Genomic DNA, 12,473 nt, shown 5'->3' on the forward strand with positions numbered 1-12,473 from the left:
TGGATTTTAAGAGGGGATGTGAAATATTCCTGAGAACAGATTATCAACCTACTTCAGCCTGATGAGAAGATACCAGTTTTGGTTGCTATGCATAGATAGCAACATTCTTCTAAATTCATGAGACTTATGGTCTTTGATTACAGAAACTGTTGATAGTTCTATATAAATATAATTCTAATAAACTGACCTGAGAAATTACTCATTTTGTGTCCCATTATGAAAAAATAGTTTAAAAGTTCCTAAATCTTCAAACTGAGATGCATCTTCTAACCCTCAAAAGCTAACAATTCCCCACAAAGCTGCAGGTGCTACTGAAAGTCACATAAAAGTACATCAAGTATCACAATGTTTATTGATAGATACAAGTATATAAAATCAGGGCATGAACATGACTTGATAAATTAAGTAGACTTAATTTCAATACTATAATAAGAGGGACCAATTCAAATTCTCACCATTTGTTTCACACCCACAAAAACCACTTCAAGGGCATTAACGATCTCTCAAAACTGATCAGTTTTGTGCAAGTAAACCATGTTTTCTTTTAAAAAGACTTGTGCACTTGCCCAGGCTCAAGGATATTAAAATCTAGCACATAAAGCCCATTACTAGAGGTAGAAATACAGGCAATATACTATTACGGCAACAACCATCAATTACAGTTAAGAATTTTTCTGTAACAACCAAATGGATAATCAAATATTGCAATAACTCAAGTATTACTGAGCAAAGTGCATTTCTACAGTATTCAGTGTTGCTATTCAGTTTTCTAACTTAAAACAGCCTATGATAACTGGCAGCAAAGAAGGTCCTTGCAATAGACTGCCTCTGCTTGAGAACTTATGATGTAATTATTGCATGCTGCTAATATACTATCTAAACATTAAAGATACTCCTAAAATATTTGATGACAGACTATGATTAAGACATTACACTACAAAAAAACCTTATGCAGAAGGAAATCCTAACTGACGTGCTTCTGCTTTAAATATCGTGAAAACATTACAGCGGAATGAATTTCGCAGTGGTTAGGTCAAATGCAGTTACATCATAGCAACAGTATGTTTTGCACAATTTAAGGCTTTGGCTGGTTCTTTAGTCAGCTTCTTCCTCTGATTCTTCTTCTTCAGCAGTTTCTAGCCAGGTTAGCCACTGATTCACCTGTAAATTAGATTTGTAATTATTATGCAACAGCAGGTTCAAGACATAACCAAAACCAAACATTTACCCAAGGGCAAAAGTCTTAAACCACATTTTGATTACTGCAAACAGTTGCAAATGTACTGTGTAAATCAGTCTTAAGTTTTAATTCAAGGTTAGTATGACATTTGTCCACTTACATTTCAGGAAATCTTTTTAGTCTCAAGATGATCCCTGTGAGGCTACTCTATAACCCTTAGGAGTAAGGTATGACACTGTACAACAGTTTCCCAAAGCCTGGTCCCTTGGAAAACTACTAAACCAGAACCTTTATACTAAGTTCTTTACTTACAGACAGAATAAATAAAAAGAATAAACTTCCAATCACCAAAATTGTTTAAGTACTTTTAATACCAAAAAGTTTTGTCAATCACCTCTAGTTCAACATCTTATAAACCACTAGGATTTAAGCATAATTTCACCTCCTAGCTTTACTTCATGCTGCTAACTGCCCACTTTTAATAGCTTTGAACAGTACAAAATGATATGTATGGATTAAGAAACTTTCAGGACTATCTTTTGCCTGTATTTTAGTTTAAAAAAGAACTACTGAGGGCTGGGGTTGTAGCTCAGCTGGTAGAGCATTTGCCTTGCACATGTGAGGCAGGCACTGGGTTCAATTCTTGGCATCACATAAACACAAATAAAATACAGGTATTTTGTGTGGCTACAAGAGTGAGAGAGGGAGGGAGCGAGCACACGCGCACTAGCGCACTACTCATTGAAATACTACCAACGAAACTGGAAAAACAAAAACCAAGAAACCCCAAACCAAATTAAAAAATTTACCTGGAACAAAGCCTTGCCTTTTCCTGGAAACTCTTGGGTTATATCTTCTTTCCAAGCCAGGAAAGCTTCTTCTTCAATAATTTCCATGTCATAGAAGTGAACAAAGAAGCGGAGTAACATGCCTAAAAACAACAACAACAAAAAAAACCCAAATCTCCACTTAGTGGGCTTTCTCATCATGCACTGCCCCTGAACTCCTAATTCCTTTAACACTTGTCATCTCACCTTTTGGGAAATTGCTGTTGTAGCAGTGCACCTGCAGAGCATACAGGGCACTGACCTGTAGATCCACATGATCATGAAGGAATTTCTGCATCACTGGCTTGAAAGAAAGAAGCAGTTGTTTTTCCTGCTCTAACTGTTCTTTGGAAGGAGCAGAGGAAGAATCTGTTTCATCGCTAGGTGGGCTTACTTCACTAGAAATATACTGTAAGAAGCTGGACAAAAAGAAGCCTTTTTAGAACCACAAAGTGAGTTATCTGGCTCAAGAAACAGACAACTTTTAGCTCCCTGCCTTGCAGACTTATTCTCTAGCAAATAAAACATGGATGTTACTGTTTATAGAAGGCCACTCATCTTACCTAGTCATTAAGATGTTCACAAATCCTTTATCTACATGAAGTTTGGGAGAGATGTTATCTTTAATCCATTTATATATGGTTTGAGGGGATGGATCCAACTTTATTTGCTTCAAAAGTTCCTTCTCCAATTTGAGAAGTGGAAATAAGAAACTCAGTCCCTTTCCTTCCAAAATCTCCAACATGCGGTCCTTATTCTGATCAATTTCTGAAGAGATAAAATCATTTGCATCATTGAGTAGCAGTTCACTTTATCCAACTGGCCTGTTAAGAAAGTGCTCTACCATTGAGCTACAACCCCACAACTGCAAAATGAACTCTTTTAATACATGGATCAAGTAAAAAGATATGATAATCCCCTTTTAAAATAAGATCTTAAGATGTATCCAGGGCAATGTTTATTATTACTTGGAAAGGTAAAGTTGTCTGATCCACATAAATCCACTCAAGTTACCAAGAACTTCTAGGTTTAGTGTTAACAAACCAGCATTCTCTTACCTGGGAGCATTTTCTGCATATTGACCTTGCTTTGTTGAAAAAGTTCTGTTAACCATTCTCGATCTTGTAATTTAGCTAATTGCTGAAGACAAAGTAAGAAGAGTGGGAAATGGGTGCCACTCTCCAGTGGTTGAGCTAGTTCTGAAATGCTCACCAGCTCTGAAATGATGGCACGAGCTGCAAACTGTGCTAAATATGATTTCACCAAGGGGATGTCAACCTCCAGTTTGGGGCACTGGTCCAATACGTTCAGGAAAGCCTTAGAAGGAAAACACAACAGTCAGTTTGTTACAGTTTTCAATGAGTGGAGAGTTCTTATTACACAATCAGGAAAGGTATTCTACCTGCATGAAGTTGTCACTTGTGGCTATCCCTTCCTGTTTGAGTAAACTGATCAAAGAACTTGCTTTTTCTTTATCTTCATCACTTCTATCCAGTGACAGGATTATTACTTTGCTTAACATCTCAGGAAGAAAGTGTTTAGGAGCTCTCATTTCTCTTACACCATTAACAGCCTCATTTGCATTTCCACTGTTCAAATACTCTGTTACAACAGTTTCCTAAAAAGAATACAATCCAATTACTGTTTGTTTTCTCTATTCCAAATATACCAAGAACTAAAGATTATTTATAGAACCACTGGATGCTTACAGTTAGTTTAAGTAGTTCTTCCTTTGACGGTGGTGGCTTTTTGCTAGTCTTGGCAGGCTTTTCCTGGATAAGTGGTGGATTAGTTTTGAGACCAAGCTGAGGTGTCTAAAAGATAAGCAACATGATAGATAAAAGGAACATGTGACATTAGTGGAAGAAAACATGAAGTTAAAAAGGAAGAATGATGTCATACTATGGGGCCTATACCTGTCCCAGAGGTGGTGTTTGAGTGCGTGGTGGTTGTGCACTAGGAGGAATCATGGTTATCTGGGGCTGAAGCTTTGGCACTTGATTTTTATTCATTAAGAATGACTGAGCAGGCCTCAAGCTAATCTGGAATTAAAAACAAACCATACCAGACATCCAAGTTAATACATATAGTTGGCTAACGTTACATTTAACACTCTAATATCCTAAAAATTAATTCTACAGACATGATATAATCTAGGGCAGAAATGTTTCTTAAAAACAAACTAAAAAAAGTTATTCAATGTTAACGTAATACATTTAATTTCTGGCAAGAAAATTGAAGACCTGATCCACGGAAGAATAAGATATTGTCATAAACCTTACATTTCCATTGGAATTCTCCTAGGATTAGCATTATTAAAATAAAAACCCAGCAAATTAAATGAAGTTCAGAAAACATCTTGCTAAATCACTCTGCTTATAACGAAACCAGGAACAACATACTGACAACCATTTTCCTCACCCTAACTAATAAAGTCTTGCCCTCATATCTCATAATCTTCGCTCATAGGACGCTGGACATTCAAAGAAAGAAAAAGACAGAAAAAGAGAGAAAAAAGAAAAGAACTCCAGCATAAGTCCTCTTAATAACGCGTCTTTTTATAATCATCGGGCAATAGATTTTCTGAATCGACAAACTACCATACATAAGTAATATAGGCAAATGTACCTCATCTGCATTAAGCTGTCCTTTCTTAGAAAACCGAGGTGGCATATCCTTCGACTGTCCTTGCAGCTGGGATAAGAGTCCCTGACTCTGGTTATGGTAGAGCTGGCTTAGCCCCTATTTCAGAAAGGGAGAAAGAAAGTCTAGATAAAAAGGGGGTCCACAAATTATGGTAATCAAGTACCAAAGGGATGAGCCAAGCCATAGGGAAAGCTTAATTGAATTTGCCCAGAGAAAGTAAAAGATGAAACAGGGAAGAATAAAAATCTAGCCTAACTATCAAAGTAATGTGACTTTACTAATCTTAATAAGTATTTCACTCAATTTGAAATAACTGCCAAGGATGTAAATTTAGTTTAGAAAGGACACCTAAAATAGCTGTATCTTTATATAAAGAAGCAAAATAAATTGACATTGCAATATTAACACTTGTTCCTAATGCCTTCTTACCTGGCTTTTCATAAACTTGCCTCCCATCTCTCCAAACTGTGATTGTGTGGGAGGCATGATGTGTCCCCCATGGCCATTGAAGAGTTGATTTGAACGATGACGTCCCATGGTGGGTGAAAATCTATCCTGGATAACTCCTGGACCGGTACCAATTCCACTACCTTAAAATACATACATGAGCAACTCTTAAAACTCTACTATTAAAAAATTTAGACTAATTTTTTAGTTCAACCAAACTTCTGTTCTGTTCAAAAATTACCTGGCATTTGTCCAAACATATCAGCAAGCCCTCCAAGTGGGTCCCTATCCATTTTCATCCTGGGTGGCATGAACGGTGCCTCCAGAAAGAAGTCATTTCTCATCCCTTGAGCCATAGGAGCAGGGATAAACACTCCTAGATCCTTTGAAAATGAGGTGAATAAGTACTTTCATTTTTGAACACTATTTTACTGAAAACTAAAATTAATATTGGGGAAAACAGAAAAACCTATAGAATGTTAGACTGCTATGTTTCTGTAAGAACTTCCCACTGACAATCTCAAATAAGATGGGGAGGGTTTGTGTCCCTGTGCTACTATAAAAATACTTCAAGTCTACTTGATTAAATACACACATATCATCTTACTTTTACTGCATCTTGACGGATTTGATTGATCGTCTTTGGTCCATTGTCAAGAAAAGCCTTGCGAGGAACCCAATGGTGTTCTCGCAACTCTACGGTATCCTGTAATTTAAAAGTGTAAATTTCATTTTTATATTCCTGAACAGAAAAACTCAGCTTTAACAACGTATTCAAACAAACCAGTTTTACCTGCAGCAGGAAACGAATCCTCGCTGGCAATTCCTTACTTAACATCAAGGAGCACATTCGGGCAAAATACTGATCCATTAAGGACTGATAAAAGAGAAAAATACATAATTGAAAGAACTAAAATAAATATGTACTGTCTTAGGCCTTTAAGACTTCTAAACTATCACCAAGGTAAATGACCATGGCAACCCCCTTTAATGTCAAAAAATAAAGTACATATACTGCTTTCATCAGCAACATACACACCTTAGCTCGTTCATGGTCTAATCTAGGTCCCACTGTCCTCATTATCTGACAGAGGCACTCCAAATCCTCTCCCATATCTTTGAGTTGGACTCTCTTCTTCTTTTCCAAAAGCTACCAAAAGAATGAAAGGCCACATGTTGACAAAATTTTAATTATTCTGGGTTATGTAGTAGTTCGCTTTGCACTGATCCATTCATAGTTCCTACAGCATCTAGTATAGTTCTATTGATTTGTTTCAAGGCAATCCCTTCAAAACAAGCAGTTCTGATGTGGGCAATCACTTCAACATTTACTTTATAAAACACACGGCATATTTTCATATTAAACATTGTTCTACAGCATTTAGTTTTGTTGGCCATCTAAATATTTCACTAACCATCCACTAACTTGTTTTTTAGTTGTAGTTGAACACATCATCTTTTTTTAAGTGGGGCTGAAAATCAAACCCAGGGCCTCACATGTGCTAGGCGAGTGCTCCACTGCTGAGACCCAGCCCCACTGAATCTACTTTCTAAGATGGCACAAAACAATTATAATTGACTCAATTCCTCCCAAAGATGCTCTCATTGATTATCTTAATTTAAGTGTAAATTCCCAGTAATACTTACTGTTTTGATGCACTTATGAAGGATAGATTCATGAATAAGATCAAGCTTGCCAAGTTCTCCAATGAATTTGATGTTCCCCAACATCTTGATCTTAGCAATGGCTCTCTGTTCCTCCTCCTCAGGGAGGAGGGGATTTTCACGCTTATCATAGACTAAAGGGGGAAAATAAAGCCAACACTTAGAATTAGGTTGAAAATATACTGTATGTAATTACTATCAAACATAATTTTTTGGTGTGGTGCAGGGGATCAAACACAGGCCCTTGCTTATGCTAAAGAAGCACTCTACATTGAGCTACATCCCAGCCCTCAAATATAAACAAATTCTTACCATCAACATTTCTGGTTCGGTTTTCAAATTCATCTTGTAATTTGGAAATTAGGAGGCGTCTGAATGTCTGAAAATAAAAGGCACAGGCTTTATTAACGTCATCTTTCAAATCAATTTTAAAATAAGCAAATAAAAGTCACCACATACTGTGCTTTGCTTCTGTCCCGGCTGACCCTCTGCTGCTGGGCCATCAAAGTTTGGTGCATCTTCTGCCAATCGCAGACATAGCTGAGCATACAGTGAGCTATACTTTGGCTCTTCTAGGGCTTTGTCCACAATCTACAGAGGAAGTCATTTATAAAAATAAATCAACTGGCAGCTTTTCAAACAAGTCCTTTTATGACCATTTTTTTGGGGTAGTCTTAAATCTCATGACAGTATTTCTCTTTGCTTCTTTCATTGTTAAAAAGACCTCATGTATTCTCATTTCTTCCCCTACCACCAAGTTGGAAAAGACACTGGAAGGCTGGGGATGTAGCTCAGTGGTAGAGCACTTGCCTAGCACATAAGAGGCCAGAGGTTCAAAGGGGTGGTGGTGGTACTGGGGTGTGTGTGTGTGTGTGTAAAAAGGCACTAAAAATCTTTTGCTATCATACAATTCATTTCTACAAAAGGAAAACAAATAGATTGCTGATAGCCCTTTGAACACAGTATAAACAATTTAAACTTCACTCTTAAATCTTATGACAAAGCTAATCGTTCTGTTTTTATTACTATCAGCATTCAGAAACACATGTCCATCTAACTCAGACCTCAGGGTTAAGATATGATTAAAGGCAAAAACAAACAAAACAACAATCTAGGGTTTATATTTTTGTCTTCCCAAGTTTCCAACGTTTAAAACTTACCAGCAGTATGACCCCTTTAAGGATGAGTTTAGACTCTACACCTACATTGAGGAGCTCAAGGCATAGCTTGTCAAACTTTTCAGGAGTAAGCTTATTGAGTATGCTGGGGAAAAAAGAATCACATTTGAAATATCAGCAAACAGAATAAAGGTTCTTCCTTGTCACTGTTGTTTAGACTATAATATCTGTCAAATTGGGGGTTCCCAGCTGTCTGACAACAAACCTTTTTGAAAACTAAGAGCACAAAGGCCTCATTATCAGGGACTAAACAGAGACCATTAGCTGCGATAGTTAATACTCCCTACCATAATGGGGTTACACACTAAGCCAAGATGGAAATGCCAGGACAACAGGCTTATGGCTATAACCAACTGACTAGAACCAGCAGTACAAATACTGATGTGATTCTCTTCAGTTTAAGACTATTTGGGATACTGTGAACATTAACATTCACTAAAATATATTCTTGGGCTGGGGTTGTGGCTCAGTGGTAGAGAGCTCACCTAGCATGTACGAGGCCCTGGGTTCGATCCTCAGCACCACATAGAAATAAATAAATAAATAAATAAAATAAAGGTACTGTGTCCAACTACAACTAAAAAAATAAACATTTAGAAAAAAATATGCTCTCTGGGCACGAACATTACCTTATGAATAGTATAACATATATAGTATATAAATACAGCTAATCTATACTTCTTCCTTCTTATGAAAGCAGATTTTAAAACTTACCCTCTTACTTTCCTGAAGATTGCATCATGTCGTTCTTTTTCATTTGCGGAGTTGTTTGCTGCGGAGTTGTCATCTCGTCTAGTGCTTCGTGCAGGAATCCATTTCTGAGCGTTTTGCCCTGGGGTTTTCCCCAGGAACTCGCTGATTAACGTCAAAAAAGAGACTCATAAATCAAGAAAATGTGAAACAGCAGCCAGTTACACACCAAATGTCACACTGATCAGAAACTCTACCAAACAGAAAAATCTATGCTATGCTTTCCCTACCTGCCCCACAACAAAGTAACTCTGGAAATCATTGATTCTCAAATAGTATGGTATATCAGAATCATTCACAGGGCTTCATAAAACAGATTGCTGGGCCCACTCCCAGTTTTGCTTTAGCAGGTTTGGGGTAGTGCCTAAGAATTTTCATTTCCAGTATATATTCTCAGATGATGTTAATGCAGGTGGTCCAGGAGCCACACCTTGAGAACACTAATATCTTGTTGATCATATTCCATATAAAACACCTTGCATGAATAATAACTGATTTCAAAAAATAACATCATTAAAAATAACCCAAGAATAAGCGGTTTCAGAGTCCCAACTCACATTAGATGATCTATTTAAGGGATGACCAAGAGTTAATCTACTATTAAGCTGATGTTTTTACATGTTTACCATACCTGTTGCCAGCAGTCTTGGGATAGTGCTGAGGTGCACCCCTACTTCCTCCTCCGCCCGAAGAAGCACTATTTAAAAAAATTTTTTTTCTTCATTATACCAATCATGTCTCATTCTAAAGGAATAAAGGTTATTAAAAACACTAATAATTGCATTTATTCTTTGAGTAGTTAATGAGAAAACTGTCAGTAAAAAAAAAAACCAAAAACAAACTTAAGGACTTTAAAAATTGTAGCATGTTAAGTCAGAATTAGGGTAGTGACTTCTTATTTTGTGATCACTTTTCCAAACCATCCCCCTAAAGAAATCTACACATACCTGAAACGAGAAGCACCCCCTTCTGCAATCGCACTCTCCACTTTGGCGGCTTGACAACGAAGAATCTTCAAAAGAATAATATTAATGGATAGGGTGGGGAAGGGAGGGGATGGGAGAAATGAAAAACCTAGAATGAGAAAGAGCATCAAAATTAGACACTGCTAACACACAGATCTATACACCTTCATTCAATAAATTATTTCAGATCCTGGCACTGCAGTTGATTTAACTTTCACTGCATTGCAGGTCTCATAACACTAAAAATAGAACGTACTCAAAAAACAAATGCGCAGAATTTTTTTAAAGAAACTGCCGGCTGCTCAAGGACGCAAGACCAGCCCTCGAAGACACACAAGAACTCAAACTGCTCAAAACCGAGCCACATGCTACTATCTTTAAAACTTAAAAGATAACTTATCAACACCTAGAACACTAGGTGGGAAATGTCTGCTCTCATAATTGTGCTGCCTCGGTGGCGAGCCGCACCGCCTGGACAAGGCCTAAGACGGCTTTCCTCACTGCCCGTCCCTCCTTCTCGCAGAAGGCAGGTTGTGTTAAGACTCGCCGACGGCCCAGGCGTGCAGGCACTCGGCAGGCGGAAGACCAGGGCCACAACATGGCAGCAAAACCTCCGCCCCGTTTTCCCTTCCTGGGAACAATAGAGCAGCGGATTCCTCCCACCCCGGATGGAGTTAGGTAAGTGCTACCGACAGGCGCCCCGCGAGGCCGTGGGTCCCTCGGCGGGAGCAGCGGCGGAGGCCGCCCCCGCCGGCTCAGCGCCCGGCTCTTTGTTCTCGGGGCAGGAAGGCGGCCTCCGGCCCACCCGCCGCCTCTGGGTAGGCCCCCTCCCACCCATAAATCCCCCGGGACTGACAGCCGCCTCGCCATTGCCTCCGCGGGCCGACAAAGGGGCCCAAGCCCTCACCCTCTGCCTCCCCCCACGAAGGGCAGCCGGCCGACAGGCCCCGCTTAACTTCGCCCCGCCGGGAGGCCGGGCTCCGGGACTCCTGCGCGTCGCTGGTCCCGCGCCAACGGCTGGGCCCTGCCCGCGGCCCATCGCCCTCCCGCCGCCGCGCGCGCCCGCGCCACGCTCGCCCGCCGCCCAAGCACACCGTGCCTCGGCCCGCCTGGCCTCGTCGGCGCACCCTGCCAACACCCGACATGAAGCGTAGTCAAGTTGCAGTTTTCCTTCTACTCCATCAGAAACGGCAAAGGAGAGCAAAGGCCAGGAATTTCCAGATGCCCCGAGTGCAGAGGAAACGCTAAAATAGGGTCGCCCCGCCCGGTTCCGCCTGCGGCCGCCATTTTGTACCACACGAGAAGAAGCGGCCGGGGCGGCGGCCATTTTAGAGCGCTCCGCTCGGCGGCGGCGACTCCACTCACCTTCACCGAGAACTCAGCAGCTGCCACCGCAGCTGCCTCCTCAGGATCCGGTCGTCGGGGACGGGGAAGGGAGGGGGAAGGGGAACGGAAAACAAAAAAGGGGGAGGGAAGGGGGAGGAAGGAGTCGGGGACGGCTTGAAACTCTCAGCTCAGAGGAGTCCCTGCTGCAGCCACCACCCGGTACCAGCCGCCACCTCCATAGAGCTCCAACTCGCTGCTGGCGCTGAGGCGTGTCAGAAGCCGAACTTATCACTCTGGGGCAGCCGAACCCACCAGAGCCGCCCCGAATGGCTCCTTCGCCACCCAATCAGCAACCTGGCTGCCATCTGTCACCAATCCGCGCAGGCCGGCGGGGAGGAGCCAGAGGGCCAAGCTCGGTTGCGGCGCAGCCCCGCCGCAGTGCGCAAAGCCTTATTCGCGAAGGCTCTGGGACCAAGCCAGTGGCGTAAGGGGAGCCGAACGTTGTTGAGTTGCGGGCCGCTTGCGTAAAAGCTGGAGAGCCCTTTTGAGTGCGTTGGTGTGGTTGCCTGGTCTTCCTGCATAGGCTCTTTGTTCCCAGAATCCGGATCCTGAGCTCGCGTTGTACACGATTCTTTTCCCTCCTCGTTTTTGCTGCTGCAACCTGGGAAGAAAACGCACGATTTTCCTACCTTACCCAACCCCTGTCCGTGGCGCGTCTGAGCACTGATTTCCCTGGCGCCCCTAGGGAGCTGAGATTGCCCAGCGTGGGCCAGGCGTCCTGGGACCAGCCTGCAGCGTTGAGGCCTGGCGCCCCCGGGGCGCCGCGCGGGGAATCGCTTCAGGTCCTCGGTTTCGGCAGGCTTAGGGGTGGGGGATCCGGGGATAGGGCTGAGGAGACGAGACGAAAGCGAAAAGCCCCAGTACGGAAAGAAAACATTAAGCTCTTTATTGGCCTGCCGTCTGCAAAGTGAATGAGAAAGAGATGAAAGGAAGGGGCTTATTGTCCTGGTACCTCTGGTTAGAAACAGCTTTCCGCAAAGGAACGTCCGGCCACCGGTCACCGAGGAATGCTCAGAATATGCCAGACTTGTTCTGAAGAAGTGTTGGTAGAGCGCGGGGCGCTTGGAGGGTTTTAAATTGCTCACTCTTGGTTTTTGTTTTTTTCTTGTTAGCAGTTTTATTTCCATTTTATATAAAGTCCACGTTAAGACACAGGGTTAGGCTTTTCAAAGCTGGCAGGTTGAACTATTTATATTTCTCAGGTAATATATTAAAGGAGAGGGTAAGTGTTCCACCATTTGCGACATTTTAGCTTTACAAAAATGGAGTCATGTTTCTATATATTTTAACAACAGAAATGTCCCCTTCTCCATTTTGAGCACAGTTCTTGATACAATGTAATCAAAAGAAAAACTGTGTGTTATCCTGAACGACTTAGTGTCCAATGGAGGGCAGGATTTTCAAAGACCCAAACTTAAGTTTGACATGT

The 12,473-nt window shown here is 41.5% G+C and overlaps 1 protein-coding gene across 1 annotated transcript; it reads right to left on the reverse strand.

Annotated features, from left to right (window-relative positions):
* Positions 1-318: 318 nt before the first annotated feature.
* Positions 319-11,223, reverse strand: EIF4G2 (eukaryotic translation initiation factor 4 gamma 2; the record flags this gene model as incomplete). Its single annotated transcript, XM_081280375.1, has 23 exons — positions 319-1,161; positions 1,990-2,111; positions 2,215-2,426; positions 2,571-2,775; positions 3,066-3,324; positions 3,410-3,625; positions 3,717-3,821; positions 3,924-4,049; positions 4,636-4,749; positions 5,083-5,243; positions 5,342-5,483; positions 5,708-5,806; positions 5,894-5,977; positions 6,140-6,250; positions 6,748-6,899; positions 7,078-7,144; positions 7,225-7,356; positions 7,926-8,028; positions 8,658-8,798; positions 9,325-9,390; positions 9,641-9,705; positions 11,024-11,166; positions 11,208-11,223. The coding sequence occupies 23 exons, from the start codon at positions 11,221-11,223 to the stop codon at positions 1,096-1,098; spliced, it is 2,907 nt and encodes a 968-aa protein (XP_081136501.1). The 3' UTR covers positions 319-1,095.
* Positions 11,224-12,473: the final 1,250 nt, after the last annotated feature.

This window comes from Spermophilus citellus (genome assembly GCF_964194105.1).
Source record: "Spermophilus citellus genome assembly, chromosome: 2".
In the NCBI taxonomy this organism is placed as follows: Eukaryota; Metazoa; Chordata; class Mammalia; order Rodentia; family Sciuridae; genus Spermophilus; species Spermophilus citellus.